The sequence below is a fragment of the Oryx dammah genome, unplaced genomic scaffold, assembly GCF_014754425.2.
Source record: "Oryx dammah isolate SB20612 unplaced genomic scaffold, SCBI_Odam_1.1 HiC_scaffold_25, whole genome shotgun sequence".
NCBI lineage: Eukaryota > Metazoa > Chordata > Mammalia > Artiodactyla > Bovidae > Oryx > Oryx dammah.
Genome location: NW_024070209.1, coordinates 93142869 through 93163846, shown reverse-complemented (window position 1 = coordinate 93163846; position 20978 = coordinate 93142869). Strand labels below are relative to the sequence as shown.

The following is a 20978-nucleotide window of genomic DNA, read 5'->3' as shown; positions in this document are numbered from 1 at the left end:
GAAACCAAGAAATTGACATTTATACAATGTGGATCTAGGCTTTATGCCACTTTATCACATGTGTAGATTTGTGTAACCCCCATGGCAGTCAAGACACAGACGATTTCATCACCACAGAGAACTCGTGTATGCGGCCCATTTAGAGCAATACCACTCCTCTTCTTTCAGCCATCCGCAAGCCTTGGAGTGAAAGTCACTCAGTCGTGTCTGACTCTGCAAATAGGAGTGGGTAGCCTTTCCCTTCTCAAGGGGATCTTCCCAGCCCAGGGATCGAACCCAGGTCTCCCACATTGTAGGCGGATTCTTTACCAGCTGAGCCACAAGGGAAGCCCTCAAGCCTTGGAAACTACTGATTTTTCTCCATCTCTGTAATTTTGTTACTTCAAGAATTTTATATCAATGAAGTTATCATTATGTGATTTTTTGAGATCCTCATCTCCCCACTTAGCATGATACTTTTGTGACCCATCCAAGTTGTTGGCACATGTCAATAGTTTATTCCTTTTTACTGTTAAGTAGGATTCTGTGCCACAGATGAACCAGAGTTTGGTTAAGTCATGCACCTATTGTAGGATATTTTGTTTGTCTCTCAGTTCAGTTCAGTTCAGTCGCTCAGTCGTGTCCGACTCTTTGCGACCGCGTGAATCACAACACGCCAGGCCTCCCTGTCCATCACCAACTTCCTGAGTTCGCTCAGACTCATGTCCATTGAGTCTGTGATGCCATCCAGCCATCTCATCCTCTGTCGTCCCCTTCTCCTCCTGCCCCCAACCCCTCCCAGCATCACAGTCTTTTCCAGTGAGTCAACTTTTCGCATAAGGTGGCCAAAGTACTGGAGTTTCAGCTTTAGCATCATTCCCTCCAAAGAAATCCCAGGGCTGATCTCCTTCAGAATGGACTGGTTGGATCTCCTTGCAGTCCAAGGGACTCTCAGGAGTCTTCTCCAACACCACAGTTCAAAAGCATCAATTCTTCAGCACTAAGCTTTCTTCACAGTCCCAACTCTTACATCCATACATGACCACTGGAAAAACCATAGCTTTGACTAGACGGACCTTTGTTGGCAAAGTAATGTCTCTGCTTTTCAATCTACTAACTAGGTTGGTCATAACTTTTTCTTCCAAGGAGTAAGCGTCTTTTAATTTCATGGCTGCAGTCGCCATCTGCAGTGATTTTGGAGCCCCCCAAAATAAAGTCTACTGTTTCCACATCTATTTCCCATGAAGTGATGGGACCAGATGCCATGATCTTCGTTTTCTGAATGTTGAGCTTTAAGCCAACATTTTCACTCTCCGCTTTCACTTTCATCAAGAGGCTTTTTAGTTCCTCTTCACTTTCTGCGATAAGGGTGGTGTCATCTGCATATCTGAGGTTATTGATATTTCTCCCGGCAATCTTGAGTCCAGCTTGTGCTTCCTCCAGCCCAGCGTTTCTCATGATGTACTCTGCATATAAATTAAATAAGCAGGGTGACAGTATACAGCCTTGACATACTCCTTTTCCTATTTGGAACCAGTTTGTTGTTCCATGTCCAGTTCTAACTGTTGCTTCCTGGCCTGCATATAGGTTTCTCAAGAGGCAGGTCAGGTGGTCTGGTAGTCCCATCTCTTTCAGAATTTTCCACAGTTTATTGTGATCCACACAGTCAAAGGCTTTGGCATAGTCAATAAAGCAGAAATAGATGTTTTTCTGGAACTCTCTTGCTTTTTTGATGTTCCAGCGGATATTGGCAATTTGATCTCTGGTTCCTCTGCCTTTTCTAAAACCAGCTTGAACATCAGGAACTTCATGGTTCACGTATTGCTGAAGCCTGGCTTCTAGAATTTTGAGCATTACTTTACCAGCGTGTAAGATGAGTGATGTTGTGTGGTAGCTTGAGCATTCTTTGGCATTCATTGCCTTTCTTTGGTGTTGGACTGAAAACTGACCTTTTCCAGTCCTGTGGTCACTGCTGAGTTTTCCAAATTTGCTGGCATATTGAGTGCAGCACTTTCACAGCATCATCTTCCAGGATTTGAAATAGCTCAAGTGGAATTCCATCACCTCCACTAGCTTTTTCGTAGTGATGCTTTTTAAGCCCGCTTGACTTCACATTCCAGGATGTCTGGCTCTAGGCGAGTGATCACACCATCGTGATTATCTTGGTCCTGAAGATCTTTTTTGTATAGTTCTTCTGTGTATTCTTGCCACCTCTTCTTAATTGTTTGTCTCTAGTTTTTGACAATTACAAATAAAGATGCTGTGAACAACCTTGTGGGGGTTTTTGTGAGCAGATCATAGAAACACAGGTTTTTTTGTGTTAGATTAATCGACAGTTTGCCTTTGTTGTAATGTTTTGTCCAATTTTGGCTCTAAGGTTTTGTGGGCCTCTTAAAATTAGTTGAGAAGATTCTGTCCTTCTTTTTCTGTTCCTTGGAAGAGATTATGTAATATTGATGTTATTTTTCCTTAAATGTTTGGAAGAATCTACCAGTGAAACCATTTGGGTGTGAGATTTTCTTTGTGGAAAGGTTTTAACTTAAGGATCTAATTTCCTTAATGTGTATCAGGTTATCGTCTTATGAGAGTTTTGGTAAATTGTGTTTTTGTAGGAATTTGTTCATTTCATCTAAATTTAAATATAATGTAGTTTATAAGATCCTCTTCTTAGTGTCTGCAATATTGATGCCCTCTTTTATACATTTTTGTACCTTCTTTTTTTCCTGATCATTCTCACTACAGATTTATCAGTTTTTAAAAAGAAATCAGCTTTTGAGTTTGTTGATCATCTCCTGGCATATGCTTGTATTTTATTTCATTGCTTTCTGTTCTTTTCCTTTGTTCTTCCTCATTATGTCTTTTGGGTTTAATTTGCTGTTTTTTAAAGAAAACTTTTGAGGTGAATACACTATTAGTGTTTAGCCTCTTATATTATCATATACACTATTAAGACTGTTTTCCTTTATGCCCAGATTTATGTGCATTGTACTCTTTTTTACATTAGTATTTTCATTATCAGTTGGCTAAAACTATTTTTAAATTTTTCCTTGTTACCATTTTTTTTGACACACAAGCCATTTAAATGTCATCGCTTAATTTCCAGACAAATGAAGATTTTTCTAGTTAATCTCTGTTTTTGAGCTCACTTATTTTACTGTGACCTGAGAACATGCTTTGTGTGATTCCCTTGCTCACCCCCGTCAAGTTTGGCCTTGGAGTACAAAATGAAACAGGGCAAAGGCTAAGAGTTTTGCCAAGAGAACATACTGGTCATAACAAACATCCTCTTCCAGCAACACAAGAGACGACTCTACACATGGACATCACCTGATGGTCAACATTGAAATCAGATTGATTATATTCTTTGCAGCAGAAGATGATGAAACTCTATATAGTCAGCAAAAATAAGACTGGGAGCTGCCTGTGGCTCAGATCATGAACTCCTTATTGCCAAATTCAGACTTAAATTGAAGAAAGTAGGGAAAACCACTAGACCATTCAGGTATAACCTAAATCAAATCCCTTACAACTGTATAGAGGAAGTGACAAATAAATTCAAGGGATTAGATTTGATAGAGTGCCTGAAGAACTATGGACAGCGGTTTGTGATGTTGTATAGGAGGCAGTGAGCAAGACCGTCCTCAAGGAAAACAAATGCAAGAAGGCAAAATGGTTATCTGAGGAGGCCTTACAAATAGCTATGGATAGAAGAGAAGTGAAAGGCAAAGGAGAAAAGGAAAGATATACCCATCTGAATGCAGAGTTCCAAAGAATAGCAAGGAGAGATAAGAAAGCCTTCCTCAGCAATCAATGCAAAGAAATAGAGGAAAACAACAGAATGGGAAAGACTAGAGATCTCTTCAAGAAAATTAGAGATACCAAGGGAACACTTCATGCAAAGATGGGCACAATAAAGGACAGAAATGGTATGGACCTAACAGAAGCAGAAGATATTAAGAAGAGGTAGCAAGAATACACAGAAGAACTATACCAAAAAGATCGTGACCCAGATAACTACAGTGGTGTCATCACTCACTTGGAACCAGACATCTTGGAGTGTGAAGTCAAGTGGGCCTTAGGATGCATCACTACAAACAAAGTTAGTGGAGGTGATGGAATTCCAGTTGAGCTATTTCAAATCCTAAAAGTTGATGCTGTGAAAGTGCTGTACTCAATATGCCAGGAGATCTGGAAAACTCAGCAGTAGTCACAGGACTGGAAACAGTCAGTTTTTCTTCCAGTCCCAAAGAATGTTCAAATTACTGTACAGTTACATTCATTTCACATACTAACAAAGTAATGCTCAAAATTCTCCAAGCCATGCTTCAGCAGTTCGTGAACCATGAACTTCCAGATTTTCAAGCTGGATTTAGAAAAGGCAGAGGAACTAGACATCAAATTGCCAACATCCATTGAATCATCAAAAAAGAAAAGAGAGTTTCTGAAAAACATCTACTTCTGCTTTAATGACTATATCAAAGCATTTGACTGTGTGGATCACAACAAACTGTGGAAAATTCTGGAAGAGATTGGAATACCAGACCACCTTGTCTACCCCCTGAGAAATCTGTATGCAGGTAAGGAAGCAACAGTTAGAACTGGGCATGGGACAACGGACTGGTTCCAAACTGGGAAAGGAATATGTCAAGGCTGTGTATTGTCACCCTGCTTATTTAACTTCTTTGGAGAGTACATCATGTGAAATGGCAGGCTTGCTGAAGCACAAGCTGGAATCAGGATTGCTGGGGGAAATATCAATAACCTTAGATATGCAGATGACACCACCCTTATGGCAGAAATCGAAGAACTGAAGAGCCTCTTAATGAAAGTGAAAGAGGAGAGTGAAAAAGCTGGCTTAAAATTAAGCATTCAAAAAACTAAGTTCATGGCATCTGGTCCCATCATGTCATGGCAAATGGATGGGGAAACAGTGGAAACAGTGAGAAACTTTATTTTTTGGGGGCTCCAAAGTCATTGCACATGTTGACTCCAGCTATGAAATTGAAAGATGCTTACTCCTTGGAAGAAAAGCTGTGACCAACCTAAACAGTGTATTAAAAAACAGAGACATTACTTTGCTGACAAAGGTCTGTCTAGTCAAAACTATGGTTTTTCCAGCAGTCACTTAAGGATGTGAGAGTTGGACTATAAAGAAAGCTGAGTGCCGAAGAATTGATGCTTTCAAACTATGTTGTTGGAGAAGACTCTTGAGAGTTCCTTGGACTGCTGGAGATCAAACCAGTCCATCCTAAAGGAAATCAGTCCTGAATATTCATTGGAAGGACTAACGCTGAAGCTGAAATTCCAATATTTTGGCCACCTGATGCAAAGAACTGACTCACTGGAAAAGACCGTGATGCTGGGAAAGATTGAAGGCAGGAGGAGTAGAGGATGACAGAGTATGAGATGATTGGATGTCATCACCGACTCCATGGACATGAGTTTGAAAAAGCTTTGGGAGTTGGTGATGGACAGGGATGCCTGGTGTGCTGCAGTTCATGGGGTTGCAAAGAGTCGGATATGACCGAGCGACTGAACTGAACTGAACTTGGTATTTTTTGAAAGTTAGTTTATAGCTCAGCACATGGTCAGTTTTTATAAATGATTCATACTTTGAAACAGTGTGTATGGTCTGCAGTTGGTAGAGTCAGAATATTCTTTACATGTCAGGTCACATTTGATCATTATGTTGTTTAAATCTTATACATCTGTAGTATAATTTTTTAAAACTTTATTCTTAATTATTGAGGTAGGTATGTCAGTTCCCCTCAATTATGGATTGTTTGTTTCCTATTGTAGGTCTTTGTTTTTAATTTCTAGAATCTTAGCTTTTCTAGCTTTAGATACTGTGGCAGAAATTCTTCTTGATGTCTTTTCTTTTTGAGAAGTCTGATCGTTCTCTTTAATACAGTTTGTTTCTGAAAGAATGCTTCATCATCAGTGTCTTTTGGGAATCTGTTTCTATATTCTGCTGATTCTCATGATTTTTGTTAGAATATCTTGTCTTTCCATGTGTTTTTGTTTTGAGTCCTGCAGATGCAAATTGAAAAATTTTAGAATTTAAAGACTAGATTCCGTCCCTCAGGGAGGATTTATATGTCTTTCTGGGCTAGTGGAATTGGCAATCTGGATCATACTAATGGAATTGGGCTTTTTGGTGATTTGAAGCTGGGCCTCAATCCTTGTGAAATGCTGACTATTTCCACTTCATTTACTTCCCACATATGGCACTGGAGAGGGCCACCCCACAGTGTGGGAAATTCACAAGGCCTTCCTCTTTTGGAGGTCCTTGAGGTTCACTTTTTGATCCCTGAGACCTGGGTGCTATTAAAAGTATTCTGTTCAGAACTTACCATTACCTGAAGGGGAGGGATTGTTACAGAGTTTGGAATTGACATGTACATATGGCTATATTTAAAATAAATAACCAACAAGAATCTTTTGTTTAACAAAAATGAAGAGAGGACAAGAGAATGATACAGATGAGATGAGATCGGCCACATGTTGATAATTCTTGAAGCTAATTGATGGATTCATGGGAATTTATTATACTACTCTTTACACTTTTGTGAGTGTTTGAAATTTTCCATAATAAGAAAAGTTTTTTAAGAAGTGCTCTGTTCAGTTCTTAGTGGCTTCTTCTGGGGGTGGAAGACACCTCCAAAGGAAATGTGGCCCCCAGCGCAAGGCTTCCTTCATCTCCTGGACCTTGACTCCATAGTTCATAATTGCACAGAAGCAGATATTTATCCTGCGTTGGGTCCAGCTTTTCTAATTACTCTCGTCAGGAAGTCTGTTTCCATTGACTTACTTTTTCATACTTAGAAGTGGAACTTTTGTATTTTCCAAAAGTTCGTCTGGTGAGTTAGTGGCAGTTAAGGTTGAGAACTTCTCCTCCTGCACGTTGTCATCTCTGGTCCCGTTGTTGTTCATGCCACTTCACCACTCAGGCCTTTATGCTGTTTCTTAGTATGTTCCTGCTGGAAGACCTTTGTAGTGGAGTTTTCTCTTCCTGGGGTTCTTTCCCCAAATAGCTGAATTTTCTTTGCTTCAAGTCTTTGTCAGTTAATTACCTTATCTATAAGTGATACCTTTCTGATGGGCACCACATGTTAAAAAAAAGCAGCGCCTGCTCTCCCGTAAGTCTTTCACTTTTCTCCATTGTGCCCGGGACCAGATGACATGCTGGGCTTAGTCTCTAGCACCAGGTGCGCTCACGCTCTCTAAAAACAGGGAAGTTGTTTTGTTCTCAGTGTCTAGCATCTAAAATTGTCCTGAACACAGAAATGTGCTCTATTAATATTTGTTGCTGGATAAATACATGAATGAAATTGTAATGAGAATGATGAAGTACAGACTTCATAGGATGCTTGTGAGAATTAAATAAATTAATTCATATGAGGTATTAAGAACAGTGCCAGGCATATGGTAAGCCCTCACCTGTTTTTTTTTTTTTTGTATTTTAATTTTTAAAAAATTATTTATTTTTTAATATAAATTTATTTATTTTAATTGGAGGCTAATTACTTTACAATATTGTATTGGTTTTGCCATACATCAACATGAACCTGCCACGGGTGTACACGTGTTCCCCAACCTGAACCCTCCCCCACCTGTTGTTTTTAAAAATTGCCTCTCAAATGACCACTTCTTGTTTCTAGGTACTGTATGTATTGGGAACAGCTTGTTTTTTTGTAAGGCATGCTCTCCACCCCCGTTACTATTATGATTAGCTCCAGATTTTACAGCCCTTGTCCAGTAGCAGGGATGGTAGAATGAAGCTTAATCCCTGCAAACTTCATGTAGCTGGAGATTTTAGGGAACAGATCTGTACATTTAAGCCAGCTAGTGAATTCCAGGCAATCAGAGAGCAGCTTTTAATGCAACTTAATGAGTGGGAGAGTGATTGAATAGACGTTGTTCCTTCTTAACTTTGTCTCTTGAAGACTGCATTCTGGGAGACTGGCATATATACAGTTTTATGTAATGCAGATGAAATACAATACTAAGCAGATATAAGTAGATATTGCCTTCCTTTGAAGAGAAAACATCAAGATTGATTGACCTGAGTAGTAGGTATTGACTCAAGCAAATGCTGAAGTCACTGTTTACCTGAAGGGATTATAAATCTTGATGATCAGAGAATATGTAGTTATCTCCAAGAAGTATCTGGAAACATTATGGCATGAAATTTTTTTTTTTTTTTTGGCATGAATCTTTTGAGCATAATTTTTCTTTAGGAAACCCAGCAACCAGCTTTTAAGGTGAAAACACAGAGAGGTCTTTTAAGGTAATTGGACAGGTTGATAAGCTTTTCTCTGATTGTTTTTGTTTTGGACAATAAAGCTCCTGCTTTATGTCTGCCACTGTTATTAACTAGTTGCTTTATCTAAGAAATTGATAATAGTTTTTAGTTTTTGTTCCATACCCATTATGTTGTTTCTAAGTCTTATGTTAGTTTATAAGATACAAGGTAAGCAGAAAATATCTTTGACCTTCCTAGAGCACTAAAGAAACACAACATGTCTATATATGAAATAGACAAGACTCCATATGACAGTTTATATTTCTGCTATCATAGAAACTCTTATAAAAAATTGAGATGAGAGAGAAGCTGAAGAAAACTTAATGAGATGAACTGTAAATAAAATCTTGAATAGGAATTTGAATGGGCAGGCAGAATTATTTTGTAGTAAGAGAAATAATCAGATTTCCAAAAGCATGAGATTTTAACATGTTGACTTTAAAAATTTATATAATAAATGTTAACTTAGAGAAATATTTGAAAAGACATAAGTGAAAATAAATCTTACTAACCAGAGAGAACTACTTTTAACATTTTGATATATACTGTTTATGCATATACAGTTGTGAATATATGCATAGATATTTGTATGAATATATTTGAATAAATGGAAAAATAAATATAAGAAGGGTTAATATTATTTCATGAAGATTCAGTTAATAGTTTTTGCTATTACAAGATTATAAAATTACTGCAGATAGTGGCTGCAGCCATGGAATTAAAAGACACTTGCTCCTTGGAAAAAAAGGTATGACCAACCTAGACAGCATATTAAAAAGCAGAGACATTACTTTGCCAACAAAGGTCTGTGTAGTCAAAGCTATACTTTTTCCCAGTAGTCATGTATGGATGTGAGATTTGGACTGTAAAGAAAGCTGAGTGCCAGAGAATTGATGCTTTCGAACTGTGGTGTTGGGGAAGACTCTTGAGAGTCCCTTGGACTGCAGGGAGATCCAACCAGTCCATCCTAAAGGAAATCAGTCCTGAATATTCATTGGAGGAACTGTTGCTAAAGCTGTGGCTCCAGTACTTTGGTCACCTGATGCGAGGAACCAACTCATTGGAAAAGACCCTGATGCTGGGAGGAATTGAGGCGGGAGGAGAAGGGAAGGACAGAGGATGAGATGGTTGGATGGCATCACCCACTTAATGGACAGGAGTTTGAGCAAGCTCCGTGAGTTGGTGATCAACAGGGAAGCCTGGCATGCTGCAGTCCGTGGGGTTGCAAAAGAGTCGGACACGACTGAACTGGACTGAACACATGTATGTTTTAAAATTAAAAATTTTTTAAATATTTTGGCCACACCATGTGGCCTGTAGGATCTTTGTTCCTTAATCAGGGGTCGAACCCATGTCCCCTACATTGGAAGCGCAGTCTTAACCAGTAGACCACTAGGGAAGTCCCTACAATTTTAATTGATCGGTGAAAGGGTCTTAGGGTCCTTGTGTGATTCCTAAGATTTTTCCTTCCTGAACATATTAAATACATTTGGTAGAGTAAGTGGATGGAGAAGGCAATGACACCCCACTCCAGTACTCTTGCCTGGAAAATCCGATGGGTGGAGGAGCCTGGTGGGTTGCAGTCCATGGGGTCGCAAAGAGTCGGACACGACTGAGCGTCTTCACTTTTCACTTTTCACTTTCATGCATTGGAGAAGGACACTGCAACCCACTCCAGTGTTCTTGCCTGGCTAATCCCAGGGACGGGGGAGCCTCGTGGGCTGCCGTCTGTGGGGTCGCACAGAGTCGGACACGAGTGAAGCAACTTAGCATAGCAGCAGCAGCAGAGTAAGTGGAATCATTGTTTTAACTGATAATCTCTTGTACCTTTTTTTAGGTGCTGGGTCTTCAGCTCTGAAGAGGCCATTTGAAGATGGATTAGGGGATGATAAAGATCCCAATAAGAAGATGAAACGAAACTTAAGGAAAAGTGTGTAAAATCTTTATTTTTATAGATGTGAACTAGAAAGGATTTATGTCCCAGGAAAATAAAAATTAAAAAGTGAAGAATTTGATTGATTTGAATTCAAGTTTGAAGAAAATGAATAGCTTCTGTTTTCAAGTACCATTTGCTTAAGATATATTAATATTGGCAAACTAAAATTAATTAATAGCTATTGTAATGCATGGGCTTCCCTGATGGGTAAAGAATCCTGCCATTGCAGGAGACACTAGTTTGATCCCTGGGTGAGGAGATCCCCTGAAGAAGGGAATGGCAACCCACTCCAGTATTCTTGCCTGGGAAATCCCATGGACAGGGGAGCCTCTCGGGCTACAATCCTTGGGGTCACCAAGAGTTGGAATTGACTTAGCAACTAAACAACAACAAACATGTTAATGCATGTTACTTTTACAATGATGTTGGCTTAAGTATTTAAGCAGTAATTTTAGAATTACTTATGAAGTGAATTTATATGTGCATTTTGAAATTCTTGCTTTTTTAAAACCTGAGTTTATAGTGGTTACTAGGAACCTACAAAAACATAGATGAAAGCAAGTGGTTTAATTTCTGATCTCATTCCTCTTTCTCTTGCAGTTCTGGATAGTAAAGCAATAGACCTTATGAATGCACTAATGAGGCTGAATCAGATCAGGCCTGGGCTTCAGTATAAGCTCTTATCTCAGTCTGGCCCTGTCCATGCCCCAGTCTTCACAATGTCTGTAGATGTGGATGGTACAACATATGAAGCCTCAGGACCATCCAAGAAAACAGCAAAGCTTCACGTAGCAGTGAAGGTACAGTATTTATTTTACTTAACAATGCTTTGTTATTTTATGTTGTAAATAATGTACTTGTTTATCTATGGTAAATTAACAATTTTCAGGAGTTTAATGACAATAGTGTATAGACTTCTGTTACCTCTGAATCACAAAACTATTCTTTTTTGATTATAAAATAATGTGTATTGATGATACAAAATTTGCAAAACACAGAAAAAAGTAAAGAAAATCTTTGTCAATTGCTTATCTCTGAGGCAGTTCATTAATATTTGATATAGTATATACAACAGTATTTTTGTCTCTTTCTTTTATGTTGAGCTCACAGTGTATATGTAATTTAATCCTCTTTCATTTCACATGTCATCAGTATTTTTCCATGTTACTAAAATCTTTATAAATGTATTTTAATGGCTGTGTTATTATAATGATTATAATAGATATACCGTTACTTGTTTAAACATTCCTGTTATTGAATATTTTGCTATTTGCAGATTTTTTTCTATCATAAATTAATGATTTTTTTTTTTTTTTTTGGGCATCTGGTGCTTTTTCTGTATTTTTAAATTTCCATAAAGAATAAGATCCAGGATTGAACCAGTCAATTATGCATATAAGTTTGTAGAAAATTGCTAAATACTAGACTCTATCCATGAGTACGTCTGGCCTCTTGCAGAGAAATATGAAAATGTCGAAGATCATGTAGATGGAAGATAACTTAACTTTAGAAAAGTTCTGTTATGTAATAGTATGACATAAGATATAATTGGTCTGTTTTCATAATCATTCCAGTTTGCAGGTATTTAGTAATGAAAATGTAAACATTTATCATGGATGCTAAGAATATAGCAGTGACCAAAAGAAAGTCTCCACCCTCCTGCAACTTGCGTTCTAATGAGGATAGGATGGGGAGAAAGACAGTGGATAGACACATAGGTCAGTTATTTGTTAAGTGGTAATAAGCATAATGCAGAAAAATAACAACTAAGCTGTAAAATTATAGAACAATACGGTATGTTGTTTAAAAGGGAGTACTTTTTGAGTATGTTGAAATAGTATGAGTTTAAAACGAGACAAAAAGAATACTAAGAATGAGGGAAAAGTGAGTTTAGGAATAAGGCTAAAAATATAGTTGTAAAGTATGCTGAGAATGAGTCACAAATTTGAATATAAGTTCTCTAACATCTGACCAGAAAGCTTGTGAAATATCTGTATCAGTTCTTTGTCTATGACAGTTGATTATGAGAGTCAGAGTTGTTTTGGCCTAAAGGTCACTTGGCATTCCCCTTGGGTAGGTCTTCATAAAAAGGAATCAAAGCAATATCATGAAGCAGTGATGTCTTTCAGAGGCATCTCTGATGCAGTGATAGTCTGTGGGTTATTTCTTGTAATAACGTGTAATATAAGCTAGTGGCCACATTGCAGATTTCAGTTAGTCAAATTTGGGGGAGTTAGTAGAGTGGCAAATTTTGCAATACGACAAGATTTAGGTGTTGTTTGTTCTCATAATAACCATTAATATTTTGGTATGTATTTTTCTAAGCTTTTGTTTTTAAAATTGTAATTCCAAAAAAGTATTGAAAATGAAAAATATTTTCCTAAGTTTGATGCACACACATAGGGTGGCACCTGAGAATCCACTGAGGATTTGGAAAATATTTGGTAAATGTACTATTTTAGCTTTATAAACTTTGCATTGTTAGGAATTGTGAAAACAATCTGGCTCCAAGGGTTTCACATAAGGAATGGAGGCACCAACATACTGTGTATACAAAAATGTATATTTAAAATAGGACCATGGCTTTCTTGTGTATCTAAAAATTTATAATGAGTTTTTTTTTAAATAACAAAGTTTGTTCTAATTTTTAGTGATGGTATAATATTTTATTATTATCAATCTGCCATAATGTAACTAATCCATTTAGATTTAGATGCATTGAGTTGATTGCTTTTTATGTTTGTGAACTAGTCTGATTATCCTTTATGATACATTCTAGAGATGGAATTGCTAGGTTAAGAAGAAAGCACAGGGCTTTCCTAGTGGCTCAGTGGTAAAGAATCTGCCTGCCAAGGCAGGAGACACTGGTGTGATCCCTGATCTGTGAAGATGCTATAACATTGCTAAACCCATGTGCCACAACTATAGAGTCTGTGCTCTAGGGCTAGAAAGCCACAACTACTGAAACCCTCGAACCTTAGTGCCCATGTTCTACAAGAGAAAGCACTGCAATGAGAGGGCCATACACCATAGCTAGAGAGTAGCTCCCATTCACCCCAACTAGAGAAAAGCCCACATAGCAACAAAGACCCATCAGAGCCAAAAATAAATAAGAAGAAAGCACATTTGAGTGATCTGTTAATTCGCTAAACATGTATTCAGTTCAGTAGGTCAGTTCTGTCCGACTCTTTGCGACCCCATTTCCCTGTCCATCATCAACTCCTGGAGCTTGTTCAAACTTATGTCCATCGTGTTGGTGATGCCATCCAATCATCTCATCTTCTGTGGTCCCCTTCTTCTCCCGCCTTCAATCCTTCCCAGCATCAGGGTCTTTTCTAATGAGTAGGTTCTTTGCATCAGGTGGCCAGCGTATTGGGAGTTGCAACTTCAGCATCAGTCCTTCCAGTGAATATTCAGGACTGATTTCCTTTAGGATGGACTGGTTGGATCTCCTTGCAGTCCAAGGGACTCTCAAGAGTCTTCTCCAATACCACAGTTCAAAAGCATCAATTCTCTGGAGCTCAGCTTTCTTTATCGTCCAACTCTCACATCCATAAATGACTACTGGAAAAAGCATAGCTTTGACTAGACGGACCTTTGTTGGTAAAGTAATGCCTCTGCTTTTTAATATACTGTCTAGGTTGGTCATAGCTTTTCTTCCAAGGAGCAAGCATATTTTAATTTCATGGCTGCACTCACCATCTGCATTGATTTTGGAGCCCAAAAATACAGTCTCTTACTGTTTCCATTGTTTCCCCATCTGTTTACTGTGACATGATGGGACTGGGTGAAATGATCTTAGTTTTCTGAATGTTGAGTTTTAAGCCAACCTTTTCAGTCTCCTCTTTCAATTTCATCAAGAGACTCTTTATTCTTTGCTTTCTGCCTTAAGTGTGGTGTCATCTGCGTATCTGAGGTTATTGATATTTCTCTTGGCAGTCTTGATTCCAGCTTGTGCTTCATTCACCCTACCATTTCACATGATGTACTCTGCATAGAAGTTAAATAAACAGGGTGACAATATACAGCCTTGATGTACTCCTTTCCCAATTTGGAACCAGTCTGCTGTTCTATGTCCAGTTCTAACTGTTGCTTCTTGACCTGCGGAGGCAGACAAGGTGGCTGGTATTCCCATCTTTTGAAGAATTTTCCACAGTTTGTTGTGATCCACACAGTTCAAAGGCTTTGGCGTAATCAATAAAGCAGATGTTTTTCTTTTATTTTTCTATGATCCAACAGATGTTGGCAGTTTAATCTCTGGTTCCTCTGCCTTTTCAAAATCCAGCTTGAACATCTAGAAGTTCATGGTTCACGTACTGTTGCTTGGGGAATTTTGAACATTACTTTGTTATCATGTGAGATGAGTGCAATTGTGTGGTAGTTTGAACATTCTTTGACATTGCCTTTCTTTGGGATTGGAATTAAAACTGATCTTTTCCAGTCCTGTGGCCGGCCAACTGCTGAGTTTTCCAAATTTGCTGGCATATTGAGTGCAGCACTTTCACAGCATCATCTTTTAGGTTTTAAAATAGGTCTTCTGGAATTCCATCACCTCCACTAGTTTTGTTCGTAGTGATGTTTCCTAAGGCCCACTTGACTTCGCATTCTGGGTGTCTGGCTCTAGGTGAGTGATGACACCATTGTGGTTATCTGGGTCATGAAGATCTTTTTTGTGTAGTTCTGTGTATTCTTGCCATGTCTTCTTAATATCTTCTGCTTCTGTTAGGTCATACAAGTTCTGTCCTTTATTGTGCTCATCTTTGCGTGATTGTTCCCTTGGTATCTCTAATTTTCTTGAAGAGATCTCTAGTCTTTCCCATTCTGTTGTTTTCCTCTATTTCTTTGCACTGATCACTGAGGAAGGCTTTCTTATTTCTCCTTGCTCTTCTCTGGAACTTGCATTCAAATGGGTATATCTTTCCTTTTCTCCCTTGTCTTTAGCAAAGGATTAGGATTTCTTATTAGATGTCAGGCATATATTGCTAAATTGCCTTCTGTAAAGGTTATATCACATTATAGATTCTGTTATAGGTGAATTTCGGAGTGTGTTTTATATGTAACGTGTTTATAAAAGTAGGTCCCACCAGATAAAAATCCTTGCATTCTTTACTCAGTAACTTGGTAAACCTCTGTACCTGTTAAGAACAGCACTGAAATCAAAATGAGACAAGAAGAAACCAGTTTTGCTCAAGGAGCCTGGCTGCCTAGCAGCACATACCCTAAAGTAATGAAGATTAATGGCCAGTCTTCCCTTTCTTCCTCTTTTTCCTGACAGTCCCTCACAAAGAACATGTTTATGGACATAATTAGCCATATTCCATGAAAAGAGTCTTAGTCATTGTAGACAAAAGATCAGGTGAAGGGGACATGGAATAAAGCCCCTCTGCAGAAGTTCTGGAGCCATCAATTCTCTACCATCGTAAGCTGTGTGTATGGCTTTCTCCTGAGTGGAGAGCCATGGATAGGGTGTTTCATGTTTTTACTCTTGGTCCCTCATCTTTGAGGGTATCAACTGTCTCAGCCTTAACCCCCTGCCAGAAGACAACAGGCATGATTACCCTGGATTTTCTATTCACCTTTCTTCCAGGGATTATCTTGTGATTTTCAGCTCAATTGATTTTATTAGGTTTGATTTGTTTGTCAGACGTTTGAAACTCACTTTTCTTTGTATAACAGTTTTTTTTGACCTTAATACTGATTCTAAACAAATGGGTTCGAGAGTTTTAAGAACTCCACACTTTTTTTTTTTTTTTTACTTTTGTGGCTTATGCTAGTTAATAATTTCAGAATATGTGTTCATAGAAATATGACGTAATTTGAAAATGTTTTTGTTGTGCTGTGTTGTAAGTACATTTGTAATGTCCTTTGAGATTATCCGTTTATATGAAATATTTATAAATGTATTGAAGTATGTTGCTACAAAAACGAATGTGATATGTGAAAAAAAGGCAGAGAGAAGTGGTGTTAAATAATTTACATTATTCTCTTTTAACTGTCCGTATTAAATTTGGAGAAACTGCACGTCTTTAGTTTTTATTGGAGTAAACAAATAAAATTTCTTTGGGACTAATGCCTTTTGACTTGCAGCCTGTTAACCTGGTATTAATTCCAGCCTGATAACTGCTCTTTCAGAGATGGAATGTCTCAGAGAGAGTGTATTTGCAGGACTTGGGCAGTAGAGAAGGTGTTTTCTTTACAAACAGTGATGAGGATATAACCAAGTGGTGTTAGTGTACTTAGTGCGAAGTACTATTTGAGTCCTTTTAGAATTACGATGCTAAAGTATTCTTGGCCTTACTCCCATTGAATACAGAGAATTTATTTACAATTTGAAATGTTCAACAGAATGCCAAGTTCTCCATATGAACTGGGTGAATTAATTTCAGGTTCTCCTGGTTTAGAATTCTACTTCTGCCCATTTTTTGTTTAGCGTAATTTCATGTATGTTAGCAAAATCATTTGTACAGGATGCCATCATTTATAAAGACTAGGCTGTTTGACTTCTTTCTCGTTTGTGTGGCGACCATTACAGGTTTTTGAGAAAGCTATTAGGTATAGTTCAGGTTATAAAGAAATATGCCATCGCTTTTACACTCAAGCAACTTAAAACATACTCAAAAGCTGAGACAAATACAGGGATCTTTAGGAACCTAACTTTGGTACAGACCTTTAAGTCAGTGACTGATAATTCAATGTCAGCCTGTTTGAAAGAGGCTTATAAAAGTGCTTGTGAACATATTCTTTTGCAAACATCTAAAGCAGTTTAACCTGGAATGAGGTTTTAAAACGCTTGCAAACACACACATGCACACACATACACTGTTTGGAAAACTATTTTAAAAAAGATGAGAAATGCCAAACATGAATGGAAATACATAAGAGTAAACATGGGAGGGAGCCATAGAGTAATCACTCCTTGACAGGCAGGATGGAGATAGATAACCTAGACTTGTTCCTGGTTCACTTAGCAAAAGAGGATAAACCTAAGGACTGAATCTTTTCTTTCAAGTCTTGATTATGGTTTAAGTTGAAAGCCAAAGGAACGGATAGTAGGAAGCTACAGCTGTAATTTTGTAACTAACAGGCAAACTTTCCTCAGGTAAAGAAAATGTCTGGGTCATGAACACTTAATTTGGAGATGAGGACTCCAAATGAGGTACGTTATGATACCCATTTTTTTGTAGGTAAAGCTTGTTTAATCAAGGATTTGTAGATGAGCAACATTTTGCTTTTCCTGCAAGGTGTTTCATGGATTCAAATGCTCTGGGTTTGAGACTGTTGTTCTCAGTATTTCGTATATTCTCTGAGGTGTCTGGTATTTGAATGAAACTGAATCTTAATGTAATTTTTACAGGTACTGCAGGCAATGGGATACCCAACGGGCTTTGATGCAGATATTGAATGTATGAGTTCCGATGAAAAGTCAGATAACGAAGGCAAAAATGAAACAGTGTCTTCAAACTCAAGCAATAATACTGGAAATTCTACAACTGAAACCTCCAGTACCTTAGAGGTATACTTATATATTTTTTTCTTAGAAATAAAAGTAATATATGTTTAATGTAAAAAATTTGAGAGGTCTGGAGAAGTACCTATGAGATAATCAAAAGCATATACAGGTGTATGTACTTAAGAGGCAGCCATTATTAATATTTTTGTTTATTTCTGTCCAGCCTTTTTTCTTTGGTTATTTTTTTTATGAAGGTAATGATACTTTCATACAGTTTTACATCTTGTTTTTTTTTTTGCTTAACTCTAAAAATATTTGTAAGCATAACTGTGTACTGTACGGATGTATCCTAATTTAACTAGCATTTCTCTTTTGCTGGCCATGGGAATCATGTCCAGCATCTCACAATTACAGTATATCAAGAATGTCAACAATAACTGAAGTGTGAAAAGCAAAAAGATCTAGGGAATTCCCTAGTCCATTGGATAGTAGCCCATGCTTCCACTACAGGGACCTAGGTTCAGTCTCTGGTAGGGGAACTAAGATCCTGCAAGCTGCTTGGCTATCAATGAATGAATGTATTTATGTATGTATGTAAACTTTAAAAAAAAAAAAGCTAATGAGGGAAATTTAGGATTATTTGAAATTTGTTCTAAGCTGTGGGGGTCAGGTCATCATTGAGTTGGGCCAGGCCTAAAGAGGGCATAGCCTGTTCCTCAGACTCTTGAGTAGTCCTGACACATTGTCACAGATAATAGAATTTTACAAAAATCCAAGTAGAAATGATACATGGCTTAATTGGAAATTCAAGAGGCCCTTGCTTGTAGCATTTTACATAAGGAAAATTAACTTAGCAAGAGCTTATATGACATTTTTTAAAAAAGTTGTCTTTTGCAAAAATGAATATTTATCAAGGACTTAGTACTTAACTCCTTTTGGTGGTGGTTTAGTCGCTAGGTCATGTCCAACTCTTGAAACCCCATGGCCAGACTTCTCTGTTCATGGAATTCTCCAGGCAGGAATACTGGAGTGGGTTGCCATTTTCTTCTCCAGAGGGTCGTCCCGACCTAGGAATCAAACCCAGGTCTCCTACCTGCTTTTCAGGCAGATTCTTTACCCACTGAGCTATGAGGGACTAAACTCCTTTTAGTATCTGCATATTACTAGGTGCTACAGAAATTGTGTCCAGAGCCTAAAAGTGTTCTGAGGATAGAAGGGCAAAATATATTCATTATTATGATTTAATGTGATAAGCACCATGATTGCAAAATGAAACATACACACATGTAAAATCAGAGTAGTATATGAGCTTGATTTGAGATAATGAAGAGGATTTTGCTCTGTGGGGAAGAGATGGAAAGAAGACATTCTGGGACAAGGAAAGTGAAAATGTTAGTCACTCAGTGACTCTTTGTGACCCCCATGGACTGTAGCCTGCCAAGCTCCTCTGTCCATGGAATTCTCTAGGTAAGAATACTAGAGTGGGTAGCCATTCCCTTCTACAGTAGATCTTCCCGACCCAGGGATTGAACCCCGGTCTCCCAATCTCCCGCACAGCAGGCAGATTCTTTACCATCTGGGCCACCAGAGATCTGAAATTGTGAAAGTAGATGTCTGAGAAGTACCAGGTGGGCCTGTATGGAGGGAACGGATTAGGGCTGAGGCCTGTGAAAGCCATTCCTGATTCCATTTGTGATGTGGTGGATAGAAGCCATGGCACCTGCCTTTGGAGAGGACCAGTCATTCATAAGCGGTTGTCACAGGCAGGCAAAGATGGTTTGCTGGCAGTGTTATAAATACTTGTGTCCGACTCTTTGTGACCCATGGACTGTAGCCCATCAGGCTCCTTTGTTCATGGGATTCTCCAGCAAGAATACTGGAATGGATTGCCATGCCCTCTTTCAGATCTTCCTGACCCAGGGATTGAACCCAAGTTCTTATGCCTCCTGCTTTGTTAGGTGGGTTCTTTACCACAGCTTCCCTGGTGGCTCAGAGATTAAAGCGTCTGCCTGCAATGAAGGAGACCTGGGTTCGATCCCTGGATTGGGAAGATCCCCTGGAGAAGGAAATGGCGACCTACTCTAGTATTCTTGCCTGAAGAATCCCACGGACGGAGGAGCCTGGTGGGCTACAGTCCACGGGGTCGCAAAGAGTTAGACATGACTGAGTGACTTGACTTATTGTCTTTACCACAGCACACCTGGGAAGCTCACTAAGAGAAAAAGAGCTAATTAATTATAAGGTTCAGACTGTTAAGTTCACAGGAAATTAAAAGAGCAGAGCACTGTGGGCTGAATTAGCAGCAGTTAAGAGAGTATATCGAAGACGGCACTGGTGACCCACTCCAGTACCCTTGCCTGGAAAATCCCATGGGTTGAGGAGCCTGGTAGGCAGTCCATGGGGTCGCAAAGAATCGGACATGACTGAGCGACTTCACTTTCACTTTTCACTTTCTTGCTTTGGAGAAGGAAATGGCAACCCACTCCAGTGTTCTTGCCTGGAGAATCCCAGGGACGGGGGAGCCTGGTGGGCTGCCATCTGTGGGGTTGCACAGAGTCGGACATGCCTGAAGTGACTTAGCAGCAGCAGCAGCAGCAGCAGCAGCAGGAGAGTATGTGGAAGTTTGGTAGTGAATCCATCTCTGCTTTGCTTCCGTAAAATGTAGTAATGGAGAGGGGAGAAAACTTTTATTTTTGTCTTGACTCATTTTTATAGAAGTGATTTCAGGGGACTTCCCAGGTCCAGTGGATAAAACTCCACATTCCCAGTGCAGGGGGCTTGGGTTCAACCCCTGGTCAGGGAACTAGATCTTGCATGCTGCAACTAAGATCCAGTACAGCCAAATAAAAAATAATTAAATATTTTTAAAAAGTGATTTCAGGTTTGAAAACAGAGAGTGATTACCACACAGAATAGTTTCAGAAATTACTCATTACCTTTAAAAGACGGAGACCAGAAATTTGCCTTGAAACTTAAAAAAACGTAGATTGTTAAAAATTCTTCAAGAAATGATGTTTTTAACAAAATGATCCAGGAATGTTTATTAATATTATCTTTTAAAATTGTCCAGTGTTCCACTTTGATAATGTCAACTACTTATTAAATCAGCATAGAGTATTTTAAGAGAATCTTGTTGTCCGTTAGGTTTATATACATTAAAATCCTATTATATATACTTGCTGTTCACCATTTCTTGAGCAATTACTGTGGCAGAACTATAGACGTAAACTCTAACCTCAAAAAGTGCTCAATCATTGGGTCTTTATAAATTGTAGTTATGTGGTATTTTGTGATTTGTTTTCAGTCCT

The 20978-nt window shown here is 38.5% G+C and overlaps 1 protein-coding gene across 3 annotated transcripts in view; it reads left to right on the top strand.

Moving 5' to 3' along the window:
* Nucleotides 1-20978, top strand: part of LOC120851972 (spermatid perinuclear RNA binding protein) — a 145136-nt gene that overhangs the window by 107234 nt on the left and 16924 nt on the right. For all 3 annotated transcript variants that reach the window (XM_040225086.1, XM_040225084.1, XM_040225085.1), the window contains exons 11-13: nt 10122-10214; nt 10821-11020; nt 17575-17733. In XM_040225086.1, coding sequence (XP_040081020.1) covers nt 10122-10214; nt 10821-11020; nt 17575-17733 — 452 coding nt within the window. The remainder of the gene's footprint in view (nt 1-10121; nt 10215-10820; nt 11021-17574; nt 17734-20978) is intronic.